Source organism: Thunnus thynnus, chromosome 11, assembly GCF_963924715.1.
Source record: "Thunnus thynnus chromosome 11, fThuThy2.1, whole genome shotgun sequence".
NCBI lineage: Eukaryota > Metazoa > Chordata > Actinopteri > Scombriformes > Scombridae > Thunnus > Thunnus thynnus.
In genome coordinates, this window is record NC_089527.1 from 30,253,610 (window position 1) to 30,267,919 (window position 14,310).

Sequence of the window (14,310 nt, forward strand, 5' to 3'; positions counted from 1 at the left end):
CTTTGAGGAAGTCATGAACCTGACTCGCACGCCCTTTGTGGAGGAGGTAGAGTTAAAGAGTGTAGCCGTACCAGTCTCTTGACAGAAATAACTAAAGGTGTTAACACATTTCTAGGTGGAAAGGCACTAGAGGAAGATGAAATTCACCGAGATGTTGACAGCACCAGGTTTTGATGGGTTGTCTTGGCTGACATGTTTTTTCATATCGTGGAGGTCATGATCAAGTTTCTTTGACCTTGCAGATAGGAGAGGTGACTCATTTTTTAAAAAAAACTGGGACTTGAGAGTGTGCTCCAATGTTTTTTGTCATCTTATAATAATGTGATAATGGGTGATCTCTTTATGTCAAGGAAACAAAAAGCTTGTTACCACAAGATAACGACAATCAAGAGAAAGCACCAAATCAACAGAACACAGTCGTGATCTAGCTAGAATGGGATTAAGAGGAAAAAAAAAAATCCAACGACAGCCATCATTTGCATATTTTCATAATCTATAATGACACATAATTGGTGCTCAAAGCAGAAATCCAAAACCTTCTGCAGATTGTTGCCCTCAGATGACACATCACATGTCTGGACCATGCAGATGAAATAAAATACTACCACAGCACATTGGGATATGAAAATGGCATTGTACTTACCATTACACTTGTTGTCATAATACAGCACATTAATTATTAAGGGTATATTCCTCTATCATATCAAATTTTCCCATAACATTTTTGATGCTCATAACAGAGTACTTAGGTGACCTCACTTTACATTATGATATTTCTCCCTAAAAAAATGTAAAACTTCTTAACGATGACAGAATGTTGCATTTTCTTTTCCAACCAGAAGTCAGCAGAGATGGGAGACATTTTTCTAAAAACTATAGCAGTTACATCATTATATAAAAAGCAAACATTCATCTTCTCACCTGTAGTGAATCACACTACTAAAAAAGCCTGTTACTCTTCTCGCAGACCATTAAGCTTGTCAGTTTCTCTGGCTAGTGGTAGTTCACCTGAACATAAGTGTGCTCTGGTTGAAGGGCTCTACACTATAGATACTAGACAATGTGTTTATAACTCTAGTTTGTAGCAAACATCAGCAGACCACATTTCCTTATACATTAAGAATGGTTTTCACTGAGAATCACACATTACAGTTAGTCTACAGGTTTTCAAAAATTAAAAACCATACAAGGTAAAAATTTCATCTCATAGTAGGCTACTTTATTGTACTTCTGTTATCTCTGTTGTATTCATACAATTCATTCAAGCACACTCTCCCTTTAAACATTTGATGTAGTTCATAAGCATCTTTTTATTAGGGTTATCATCCATCTCCTTATGCAGTCATAATAAAAGCCTGACGTCAGCACACAGCCCAGGTTGCATCAGTTACGTTTAAAAACAGCCCAGTATTCCCAGTATAGCGTTATTCCCGAAAACGGTCAAGTGCGTGTGTGTGTGTGTGTGTGTGTGTGTGAGAGAGAGAGAGAGAGAGAGAGAGAGAGAGAGAGAGAGAGACAGAGACAGAGAGAGACAGAGAGACAGAGAGAGAGAGAGAGAGAGAGAGAGTTATGGGGGTGGAGGGTGCGGTGCGGTGCGTTGGATTTGCGCAAGCGGGTGTGCTGGTGACCGGGTCGGTGTGATTGGTCACCTTTGCGTAAGCGAGGATGCCTGTCAGCCATCAAAGTTGTGTGCTTTTAAACTGCTGCGTGCAGAGGGCACAGTGTTCAGACCACACAGCTGCTGGGGATCGAGTTCAACGAGCAGACCCGAGTTGAACTGAACTAAGCCGAGCTGAGCAGAGCGGTGCGCATCACCAGGCTCAACCTCTCCAAACAGCGCGCAAAAAGAGAGAAGAAGAAGAGGAGAAAGGAAAGATAAAGAGACATGACTCTGACAACTGTGCGACAACTTCTACTTTTCTGTTTATTCTGGTGCCTTGGATGTTGGAGCATGACAGGTGGGTGATCACATTAAAACTGATAGACAGGTGTTGTATAACAAGGACTAACTCAACTACATCTAAATTCATGTTTTACTAAAATTAAAGCTTTGTTATGTAATTATGTCAGTGGTGATTTTAAATACAGTAAAAAGGATATAAATGTTCAACAACGGTCATTTATAAACATGCTTTTTTTTAGGAAAAATCTTTTTTAAAGTGAAATTCTTGGGTTTTATACTGTAAATGAACAAACCTGTAAATTATGTGGTCAAAAATGACTTTAAAACCACTAATAGGTTAATCCTGAGGTACATAAATGATGCAAAATTACAAGTCACCACAGAACAATAATATAGATGTGTGATAGTAGGAGATAAATGACCACAAAGTATAATAAAACTGAGTTTAAGTAGAAATGCCACTATGAACTTTTTTCAACCTTCCTCAACTCTTCAGATTCTCTGAAGGGGAAAAAAAACTGCAAAAATGCCTTCACCATCTCTCAACACACACATAATTGAATGCAAACTGTGAAGTTGAGTATATGAGGATCTAATTAAATAATTTTCTATCCTCATTTCACCTTAATCTTAATATCAACATATAAAGAGCAGTAAGTATTACTTTATAATTTAATACTTTATAATTTAACTAGTGGTTTTATTAATGATATGAAATCATGCTATCAATAAGGATAACTTCTGAGGTTGGTTGGTTTTCTTTCTTCCTTCTAGCTCACTCTTTAATCCATCACAGACCCCTCCAATGGATGCTTTAAACATTTATATACAATATCTTCTGGAAATGAGCTGCAGAGCTTCTGGACTAAAACCAGTTCATTAACAGCTTATTAACTTTAACAGCTGGATTATTGTAGGAGAAGAACCTTTTATGAATTGATTACTGGATCTTATTTTCTTTCATTGTGGTTCTATGTGTTGCTCTCATGCATTTCTTCGGCTTATGTCAAGCACTTTTCTTCTCATTAATTATTTGTTAGTAGTGACTTTCTAATAAGCCACCACATCAAGCAATTAACAAAAAGTCACACATTTCCCACTTTAACCCATCAAGTCTGCAGATATAAATTACGATGTAAATAAAGTTTAAATAATTTTAGTCTGGATGCTGTGCAGTATATTTTCAGAGGGTGGTCTTCCTGAGAGAGCTACTACATATTAGATACTGACACCAGTCAACCTTATTAACACCTGTCCTTATTAATGGCTTATGACTTGTCTGTAAATCATTCCAAAATTATTTATGAATAACAAGAGAGCCTAAACCTTTGTGTGCCTTATTGGAGAGTAGCACCAAGTAATTGAGATGGCTGAAAAGCAAATAATTCCACTGATCTCTTCCAGTGTGTGTGCTGTTACATTAACCACGCCCACACACAACTGATGTCAGGATGTAAATCTCCAGAGTACACGTCACTGCAGCAATGAGAGAACCTCAACCAAAACAAGATCTTTAAAGTTGAAATCAAAGGAATCTCTTCCACAGTGAACCAACAAATCAGTGAGGAGCACAACATTATTATATATATTATAAGATATTCTAGGTTATGATTCAAATTTGGATTCAAGACAATTATTAATGTGTAAAAATACCAACTAATTTTTGCAGAAAGCCTCACCATTTTCTTCAAAATGCACTTTTTTAAAATATGTGATTGGTCTTATAAGAATATTGCATGAGATTTAATTAATAAATTACTGCCCAGAAAAATAAATGAAACTACAATAAAATCCTTTTAAAATCATTATTGTGACCACAAACACACTTAAAGTCCTATTGAATTAGTATATTATTATTGTACAATGTCACAGTGATTATCCCAATACATTTACTATTATAAAGGCAATGATATTTGTATCAAACAAACATGAGATGATGCTTCCCTAATTCAAAGCAATTTGATACATTTGATTTATCAGCTGCACCAGTTGTGTAACCATTAATACTCGTTGTATATTTGTTCTACTGTATTTTGGGTAATAACTTTCCAATATAAGCAATATTTTTAGTGTGACTGAAAATATTAACTAGTCCTCACATGTGCTCTTCATGCAGATGCCAGTCTTCTCGATCAGTGGGAAGAAGGGATTGCGTTAAGAAAGGTAGAGAATTATCTACTGTTGCTGTACAGTCTTTAATACCAAGACTGAGATATTGTGTTGCATTCACTGTCCATTTTTCAGTCATAGTGAAGTGTGCTGTTTGTCTGCAGATTCGAGACATCCAAAATGATGATTTGAGTGATGTTTTGTTGAGAGATGAGAATGAGGTAGGTGAAGAGAAAAGACCCAAAACATGTTCAAGTCACTTTAAATCAATTACTTTATCAGACATATTACTGTCAAATTAATTGTGATATCTTTGACTGGAGATGATTGGTGGCCTCTATGGTAAGACAGTGGTACTGCTGACGTTCAAGATAAAAATAACCAGCAAATTTCCCATCAGTCCCATCTCTGACACGCTGCTCGGTTATTTAACAGTTAATTAACAGATTATATATAAAAAACATTTTACAATTCTAAAAAAAATAGTAGTTCACAGCTTTTAGAGGTAGATCATAAAAATAAAGTAGTGTGACTGTGCAGGTGGTGGATCAAACAAAAGGAATATATATATAATCTCCAGTATAATCATTTATTAATCTGACATTGTGTTTCTCCACAGAATCAAGTCCAGAATGTTTTCAAAAGAGTAAGTTTTCCTCTCAGCTCTGCTCATTTTTTTATTTCTGACGTCTGATATTTGTTCAACAGCAGCTCGTTGACTTTGGAATTTCTCCTTTTTTCCAGTTCCTGTTTCATTACTCTAAAGCTCTCAACTCTGTTGGAGCTGTGCAGCACCAGGTACCAGCACAAGAGCTGTACAGCTCTTCATTTTTTCAATTCGTCATGTCTGGAAACATCATATTAGAGAGTTATTGCTTTCATTTAACATCATTGATTCCAAACACAAGTTTTTGTCTGACTTTCTGTCATTTAAATGGTAACAGAGGTGGCAAATTGTCTGAAACTGTCAACATTTTGATTGAAATCAGGAAATATCAGATCAAGACTAAATAAACTGGATGCAACAGTTACTGTTCACTGGACTCAGTAGGACCGGACCTGATATAATCATATTGATGGACTATAATTCTATCATTGTGTTATGTATTTCTATAAACTGCTACAATACTCATGCATGTCTTTGACTTGGTGCTATTATTAGTCTGAACACATTAAAATGATTTGATTTGTGTATTTCGTCTGATGTCATCTGAACCTCTGCTTCTATTCCTCTTTTTTACGCTGCCTCATCTCTTTCCTCCTCCAGGCTAACTCAGTTCACCCTCTGATGCGACTTTCCCCCAAGCTTTCCCAGAGGAGAAAGAAGAAGGTGCTGCTTTTGGTGAGAAAATGTCACAGATACACACACTGTTAGCTGTATGTTTAAGAAGGTAAAGAAGATGTACTGTAGAGGAGATGAAATAGGGCTTCAACCATCCAGGGAAAAACAGAGAAATAACACAGGTGTGAAATGTCCTAGACACTGAAAAAGTAACAGAAAAACACCTCTGATTAAAGCGGCAGGAACATTTTCAAGTTGTAGGACCATGTCATTCAGTTTGGGCCCATATGAAGTTCCTTTTAGGCTTCCTGTCTTTGGCATGTTTCAGAGCAGTGGCTCCAAACCTTTTGGCACATGTTGAATGCCTGAGTTGTGAGTAGTTGTATCACTCAGTTTGTTTCATTTGAAGAAAAAAAGATGAGAAAAGTTTAAGAAAAAAAAGAATCTAAATGTGAGCAGCCCAAGATTATTTTTCTTTCTTCTTGTTCCATTCATCATTTTGCAACACCTCAGATTTATTTTGCAACCCTCTGAAGGGCCCTGACCCCCAGGTTTGGAAGCACTGTTTTAAAAAGGTTCCTCAGGTAGAAAATTAATCAACACAAAGAACAAAGACAACTTCCATGGTTTCCCCGCTGCCTGAAGTCTGAAAATGGACCTTTTGAGGAGGCTTCCTGGTTACAGAACAAAGCAGTGAACCAGTGAATCACATCACTGTTCAGGTTGGTTCTAATTTTAACACTGACTTTCCTCTTTCTCTGTCTTGTTCATGAAACAGAAGATTCGAGCTCTGCCGGAGGGGATGTTGTAGAAGGAAAATCTAAAATTAAAAAAAAAAAAAAGAAAACAAAAGGAAATCACATTTAATAGAAGAGGAGCAGCAGGCAGCTACCGCCTCTGGATCATCACACCCAACAACAGCTGGTGGAGCATCTCTGACATGTCTCTCCAGGCAGAAACATGACGTCATGTTCCCAGAAAATAAATTATTCTGTAGACGGAAAACAGAACTGCACTGCCATGCCTCTTCCTGCTTCCAAATGTAAATCAGCCTCAACTCAATGTGAACTGTTCCCACGCACAAACCTGCCATGTTGCACCGTCGGACAAGACACGGGTGTCAGAAAATACAAGCAGAACACTCACAATAACTCTTAAACAAGTCCTTTATAAATCAACCGTGACACAGATTCCAATAAAAATGAGCATTTAGACAAACACTGGCATTATTTACTGTGGCAAAGAGATGAACTCGTATTTAATTTAACTGTTTTAAACGTACATGTACATTTTGTGACATATATATATCATGAAACATAATTAAAAAGTTCAAATTTGTCTTTGATGCTTTTGTTAAGATTCAGGTTATTGAGTTTGATGTTTATTCAAATTACAAAAAGTGTGATTGTTGTGCTGTTTCCCCACTTTCCCCATTGAGAACAACGGGAGGACGGGTGGTTCAACAACAAGGTCACAGGTATGATTCTCTCCAGCCGAGCGGCTCAGCATAAGAGCACCAAGTTAAAATATGAAAAGTATGTGCCCATAAAAGGAGATGAGACCCCTTCTCTGTCCCTGCTCACACCATCACCAGATGAGTGTTTTGGCGGCCACGCAGCCCGTCTGTTCAACTGTGACAGATTTCTTTCTTAGTAGTCCTCGTCCTCAGAGTCACTGTCCTTCCGTGTGGGAAGCGAACATCTGATCGATGAAATTAGTTTGTCTTCGATTTGCTTCCTGGGGTTTTCCTCCAGGTCTGTCTTCACCGCTCCAGTCTCTGATAACCTCCACTCCAGCTCTGGATGAGACACACAAATCAAATCACAAACACTTCACTCACAAAATATGACCAAACAGACAGGATGTGACTGTCACACTGTCACCAGTGTAAATGAATCAAAGAGAAATCGCATCAGCTCAAAAAGACTAAGACTTTACACAAAAAAGTGTCACACTAGCATTGCAAGAGCTGTATTTTTTTTTATCATTATAACAGGTTAACTTACTGAGACATATTTAAAAAGTTTACATTTGCATATATGTATTTAAATTTCAAGTAGGCTGTCACATTCAATGACTCTCCAGAATAATAGGTCAAACCGGTGTTACTTCACACTCTGTAGCTTTTTAAGCCAGCACGTCGCCTCCTACCTTCAACTTTGAGATTCATGCCGCTGAAGACCAGCGGCCCGATGAACTGGGCCTTCATCTCTCCCTCAAAGTAGACGAAGACGGTGGGCAGGTTGCGGTCGGGGTAGTTGGGGATGCAGGTGGTGGAGATGGACTTGAGAAACTTGGTCTGAGGGAATTTCCTGGCCAGTATGCTCAGGTGCTGGTTGATCAGGGTGCACAGAGGGATTCTGGGAAACCAGAAGGACAGGCCGGTTAGTGCTTCGCTTTCGGTTAAAGTGTCGGTGAAACCAAAGTGGCGGGAAGACTGATGGGCTGAAAACTGGAACAGCAACTGATGTTTTTTGTTTGTAGTACTCAGAGTATCAAAACTAATATTGATATTTTCTGTCCTTATTTCTTGTATATTTAACACATTTTGAAGAGTCTTGTCTCATATTTGTTAAAGCACTTGATTTAGTTGGATGACCTACCCCTGTTTGTAGAGGTGCAGCACCACCCAGATGCCCTCTCCAGCGTTGTTGACCTCTTTGACGTAGTCCTGTCCGGAGATTTCAACCACCTCTCCAAACACGTTCTTTATCTGAGTCGCCTTCCACTCTGCAAGACGCTTCTGTCTGCAAATAGACACAACTCACATCAGTGAACCGCTGTCAGAGCGGAGGGCATAAGGGTTAGACGTGTTGTGGTCAATTTTAGGAAATAAGCACGTTTCCAGCAGTTCTTCACATATATAACCACATACAGTGTAGTGTGGATGGCTGATGGTTGGGAGTTGCTCAGTACAGCTAGCTCGCTGCCAGCAGAACATACACTCACCTGTACATCTCGATGGCAGCCTCATCTTCTTCACTGAACTCATCTTCATTCTCTTCCAGCTCTTCCAGTGTCATGCTCTCATATGTTTTAACTGTTCAGAGAAACAACAGCTGATTACATGTTCCCCTCAGTGATCAGTTGAATAGGGTCAAGTTAGCCGACACTGAACAGAACTATCAAATATCATATTTGATATAATTTACATTGTTTTGATTGGTGGATACAATAGTCAGAACAGCCTTTTACACACCGTATCTCTGCTAATAAAACAATTACAGGGGTAAGTGGGCAATATGGTTTTTGTGATTTGGGTGAAATGAGCCTTAAAATAGGATTCTGTGAGATGGAAACATTTGCCTCCCACATTAAGAGATAAAGACAAACAGACGTGTATCCTAATCCGTCTCTCTTACCGACAGACTGCTGCTGAAGGGCCAGCTCCTCTTCTTCATCATCTTTAGGTGTCTCCTTGGGAGGAAGAATACCTTTCTTCCTCAGGATATCGTTCCACTCTGTGTCTTCATTCGGGTCCTGGAGAGGAAACACAGCATATATCATTTCAGATCAATTAAATCTAGTAGTTTAATGTTGAAGATTAAAAAAATCAGATCAAATTGTCTTGTTCAGCTGGAAATAAATTCTGACTTACATTGAAATTTTCCACCCAAAGTTTAAAACTAGACTGACTGAGAGGAAAAGCAACCTTGAGACAGTGTCTAGACAGACCTGCAGGCTGCTGTTTCTACAGCGATGCTGACAGGATAAGCAGCTTGAAAATGGATGGATGGAAGCTGCAGGACGAAAATCTATGATAGGTCCACTAACAACGCCTGACCCACCAATGAGCAACGTAATTTACTGTGTTCGTTGTAGAGCTGCAACGATAAGTTGATAAATGGATTAATCGATTGACAATGATGATCGAATCATCTTTTTAGTCATTTTTTAAGCAAAAACATTAAAAATTTGGTGGTTTAAGCTTCTCAAATATGATGATTTTAGCCTTTTAAAAGGTGTGATAGTAAATGGAGAATCTTTGGAATTTGGACTGTTGGTTGGAAAAAACAAGACATTAGAAGATGACATCATAAGCTCTATCAAATTATAATGGGCGAGTTTTACCATTTCCCCCGATTTTACAGACAACACTATTAAATCGAGAAAATAATGTGAGGGATTGATGGATAATAAAAATTATAGTGAGTTGCAGCCGTGACTGTGTGTGGATGCAGCTGGTGGAAAGCAGGCTGCTGCTTTTAAGATCTCTTTTGTATTTGAATATAAAGATATTATACAAGTAACACATACAATATAGGAGTTACTGTGGTCTTTTTTAACAGAGGTGGAAAGCTTTGGCTGAAATAAAGACCACAACACTATAAAAAAAACAACACACTTTTAAGAGATAACACATTAACCTCAATGCTATTTCACACATCAACCGTCATATTTCATAGGTGTGACATGTTTAGACTGACATCTACTAACTACACTGATCACCAGAAGAGAAACATCAGGAAGTGGTGGTCCACCACCTCTGCTATGCAAGGATCAGGTAAACACAAGGTTTTGTAGATTACATTTTCCAGTAGAGCTGTAAGCAATTATTTTCTTGTTTTGACAGTTTGTTGATGTGTTTTAAAGCTGCAACGATTAGTCACTGACTATTAGAATTATCACCAACTGTTTTAATAATCGATTCATTATTTGGAGTCATTTCTAAAGAAAAATGTCCAAATTTTCTGATTCCAGCTTCTTAAATTTGAATATGTTCTGGTTTCTTTAGTCCTCTATGAAAGAAAACTAAATAACTTTGGGTTGTGGACAAAACAAGCCATTTGAAGACGTCATCTCTGACTTTGGGAAACACTGTTGGACATTTTTTACCATTTTCTTACATTTTATGGACCAAAAACTAATCAATCGATCGAGAAAATCGACAGATTTAGCGATAATGATATTAATTGTTTGTTGTAGCCATAGATGACTTGGTTAACTAATCAAAGTTATCCCCAACGAGTCATTTCATCAGTAAGAATACTGAATATTTGATAGTTTGGCAGCTTTCCAATTGATGCTGAATCATCGGCTGACTGTGACGATATTTCTGTTTTACGTCACTGTAGACTGAATATCTTCGAGCTTTTAAACAGCTTCTCGGACAACATAAGCAACAATATCATATGATACTTTATGGACTCTATAAATGACTGGTATGAATCGACACTTATTCAAAAACAACTTAATCGAAACATTACGAAGATTAATGAAGATGATTGCTTAATCACTTAATCTATTTCACGTTGTTACAACCAATTTTTTGTTATTAAAGAAGCGTCATATTTCATTTTGGAATCGTTTCTTTCTTAACTAATTGGTTAGTCAGAAATCGTTTCAGCTCCAGACGTGTGTGTAAGTGTAAGTGTTGGAGGATATGAAGCTCTCAGCAAGCTAACAGTGGAGCTAACATTAGCTACTTCTGGTGCTTCAAAGTCCCGCCGCGAAATTATCTCAAGACACAACTCAGACATCAACAGCTCCTTCTCCAGCGTTACATCACAGCGTGTTAAAGTCTAATAAAGCTTTACCAACCTGCATTTTGACAGATACAAGTTTCCTCTCAAATCACACCCCTGCTCTTCCCCACACACGGAAACAGAAGGACCGCAGACCAACGGATTCCGGCGGAAAACAAAAAGCCTTCAGCGTCTTAAATAAGCAAACAGTGTGCCAAGGGTTCAAATAAAATCACTCTCGCTCAGTATATTCCCAGTCAGATATACACAGCAATGTCTTTTCTTTAATACAAGGTAACAGTTATATAATTTTTACTTAAATAGTCAAGATACCGATGTTCTAGCGGACAATAATACAAGTGACACCAAGTTCCTTTTGAGGCTCAATATGACCATATAAGGAGTCGGAGCGCAGCTTTCCATTTGTGGCAGAAACTTAACAGCTGCTCGCTCACTTACTCACACACACACACACACACACACACACACACACACACCGTCATGTGTCCATCAATTCAGAGAACATTACATTGACTTACATTAATTTCTTTGAGACTTATCTTAACACTACCGTAACCTTAACATAACCCTAAACTTACCTTAACTTTCAATCAAGTCTTCACCCAGAAATTAACGATTCACGTTAAGGGGACTTGCTTTTTGACCAGATAAGGGAGGTGAGTCCCCACAACATGAGAAATATATGGTACACACAAACACACACACACACACACACACACACACACACACACACACACACACACACACACACACTTAAATGACACAAATATGAATTACAAAATTACCCTTGAATGAAATGTATTCAGTCTTGATCGCAGGTGGAGAAAGTACAAAATGACGAGTTTTCAATGACTTAAGATATTGAAAAGTTTAAAATAAAGTAGAAACATAGAATAAAATATACCAGTTCATCAGTTCGTATCATTACTTTTCCAAGTGTTACTGTAAATCACTGATAATCTGATGATTTCTGAAACTGGGCAACTCCATCAAATGCTGACTAAACTCTAAACAATCATCATTAGTATCTGTAACTAACAACATAATAAACGCAGAAGGAAAAGTAAAAATATATAGGCCTATTTATAAAAACACAAACACAGACTAAAAAAAGACTGAAGTGGGTGGTAATATTTATTTAAAGTCAGCTTAAGAGCTATTGCAGTGAAGTCAACAGCACTGGTAGCACACTTGTTTTTATTAAATTTAAGCTCTGAGCAGTTTTACTTGCTTTCAGTAATTTCCTCTTTTTCTCCTTACTCTTCATACTTATCTTATTAATACAGGCCTGATAAATCTGGCAAGCTAGTAACTGGTGATATTTATTACACGTTGACTCTATCAAGGCTGGATTATCAAACTGGGAGAAGCAGACTTAGGCTCACCACAAGTCAGTTTGTTTGGGTAATTTGATTAAAACTTGTAACAAACTTGTAAGGACATTTGCACATCTACAGTACAGTACAACATCAACTAAGCTGGGTCTTACATTATTAGGTAATGATTTGTCAAAGTCTAGTTTTAAATGACGACAAACTGTCAGGGCCAGGTGTTCCAGCAGGAGTCTGTGACTATATGAAGCTGTCATGTACAGTACAGACAACTGAATGCACTGCACTTACCAGCAACTTCCTGATGACACAATACACTCAAAATGAACAGAGGGCAGGAGATGGCCGGGGGTCCATAGGGGCCCAGCAGCAAATGTTTGCCCTCCAGCTACTTAACAGTACCATTTGCCTACACTGTAATGCTGGTGAGACCAACTATTTACTGTTTTACTCATAACTTATCGACCAATATTCATCTTCTACTGATGAAGATCACTGATTTCCAGGACACACTGCAGGTGTTTAAAATCTCTTCATGTTTGTTTGGATCTCAAATCACATATCTGATATGTCAAAGAAAAATAGTTGTGCTGATGGAAGATAAAACTTAACATTTAGTTTGGGTTATAAAAAATCTTGTTAACTGCTGTTCTGTTAGGACACAAGAGGTCGTCTCAATTTGAACAACTGACAAGTAAACTCTTGGAATATTTTCCCCCTTACAAAGTATCAAATTAAAGGAAATTGTTTTTTTTTAGAATTGATATCAGGAAATCTCATATTGGTCTTTTCTTAATGTTGGCAGTTTTTTTTTTTTTTTTTTTTTTGTCTCAACAGGGAATTAACTCACAGCTGTGCTATGTTTCCTCTCTTTGCTGTGTTCTAATTTGCAGCTTTCACCATGGTAACTTGGTTTCCCAGATGTTCTAACCCGATGTTATTCTGTATTCATAAACATATAAATCACTCTGGATATTATGCAATATCAGCTAACAGCCTTTAATGTAAAATTGTTATAAAATCACAACATATTTTAAGGCTACAGACCAGGCATTGTCTTTTCAGTAACGATGAATGAACTGAATTCAAACAAACAGCCTTTGTATGATAATTATCTCAGCGAGCACCTGAACACGGTGTCAGCTGAGCAGCCAATCACAGGAAGGCCAGTTGCTCTCTGTCGTAACTGGCGGAAGGGAAAGTTGTGTGAAATGCGGAAGAGAGAGAATAAAGAGCAGAGCACTCACTCTGTTGTTGTTTTTCAAGAACTTAAAAACAATCTCAATGCGTTTTGTTTTTTGCTTGTAAAAACGTTGTAGTTCTTCTTTTGCAAGCAGTATCATGTTTTATTTCACAATTATTAAACTAATGACTGACCCCAGCTAATTTCAGACTGAGCTGCCGCTAAATTTAATTTTTATGTTATTTTGTCAACTTCATCTTTTTAGCTTATTAAGTATTTTAGTTTTCATTTTTTCAAAGTTGCTCTTTGCTGTTGCTTGTTCAGCGACGTTTTTTTAATTAGATTTTTTGTGAATATATATATTTCTTGATAGGCTTTGGTGATATGTTAATTATTTGTATAGTTATTCTAAAAAAACATGGACTCTATTACTTTTACATCTTCTGTTGGCTAATGTTTTTTTTGAGGATCTGTGGGGGGGGGCTACTACCACTGGAGGGCGCTAAAGTCTAAAATACTACATCCTTCAAATTCAACACTTAGGCTATGCAAAGGGGCTTTAAATGTATTTTTACATTGGTCTTGGTCTTGGGTGTAGGCTGTCCAAAACACTGTTAAAATGTTTTCCAGTTCTCCCACCTCTCCCAGTTGGCCTACCATATTGAGCTGTGGTCAAATTTGGGACACTTTCGACTTCATTCACATCTTCTATTTGTCTTTTTTTACTCATGGTGAAAAGTTTTCAGATTCAGTTAGTGATTCTTTTCTTAATATTTTATTATCTTAAAATTTGGGGGGAAATATAAGCAGAAGTTGAAGTGGAAGTTTTCTGTCTCCACAAAGCTACACAAAGTCGAAATGCTCAAGTACAGTTATATTTTTTTTAAGGGATATAATTACACTTTAACACAATCAGAATCCACTCAAACAGATAAAACACTGCCCTGACAGTCTGTGGATTAAACTGATTTTATTTTCTTTTTATATTTTTATTTAATATTCTTTTATATTCATTA

At 37.4% G+C, this 14,310-nt stretch overlaps 2 protein-coding genes across 2 annotated transcripts; one reads left to right on the top strand and one right to left on the bottom strand.

The window, feature by feature from the left end:
* Positions 1 to 1,675: 1,675 nt before the first annotated feature.
* nms (neuromedin S) lies at positions 1,676 to 6,571 on the top strand. The gene is made up of 7 exons (XM_067604402.1): positions 1,676 to 1,958; positions 4,020 to 4,066; positions 4,177 to 4,233; positions 4,632 to 4,658; positions 4,757 to 4,810; positions 5,280 to 5,354; positions 6,073 to 6,571. The coding sequence occupies exons 1-7, from the start codon at positions 1,886 to 1,888 to the stop codon at positions 6,103 to 6,105; spliced, it is 366 nt and encodes a 121-aa protein (XP_067460503.1). The 5' UTR covers positions 1,676 to 1,885; the 3' UTR covers positions 6,106 to 6,571.
* Positions 6,443 to 10,994, bottom strand: pdcl3 (phosducin-like 3). The gene is made up of 6 exons (XM_067604401.1): positions 10,836 to 10,994; positions 8,657 to 8,774; positions 8,244 to 8,334; positions 7,898 to 8,041; positions 7,446 to 7,654; positions 6,443 to 7,092 (listed from the first exon to the last, which is right to left on the bottom strand). Exons 1-6 carry the CDS (start codon positions 10,839 to 10,841, stop codon positions 6,944 to 6,946), a joined length of 717 nt encoding a protein of 238 aa, XP_067460502.1. The 5' UTR covers positions 10,842 to 10,994; the 3' UTR covers positions 6,443 to 6,943.
* Between the last annotated feature and the right edge of the window lie 3,316 nt (positions 10,995 to 14,310).

Coding starts and splice junctions, on each gene's coding strand:
- pdcl3 (XM_067604401.1), bottom strand. Junction 8,335..8,656: donor CCTTCAGCAGCAGTCTGTCG/GTAAGAGAGACG, acceptor TTCTCTGAACAG/TTAAAACATATGAGAGCATG. Junction 8,042..8,243: donor GCTGCCATCGAGATGTACAG/GTGAGTGTATGT, acceptor GTCTATTTGCAG/ACAGAAGCGTCTTGCAGAGT.
- nms (XM_067604402.1), top strand. CDS start 1,886: ATGACTCTGACAACTGTGCGACAACTTCTACTTTTCTGTTTATTCTGG. Junction 4,234..4,631: donor TGTTGAGAGATGAGAATGAG/GTAGGTGAAGAG, acceptor GTTTCTCCACAG/AATCAAGTCCAGAATGTTTT. Junction 4,811..5,279: donor TTGGAGCTGTGCAGCACCAG/GTACCAGCACAA, acceptor TTCCTCCTCCAG/GCTAACTCAGTTCACCCTCT.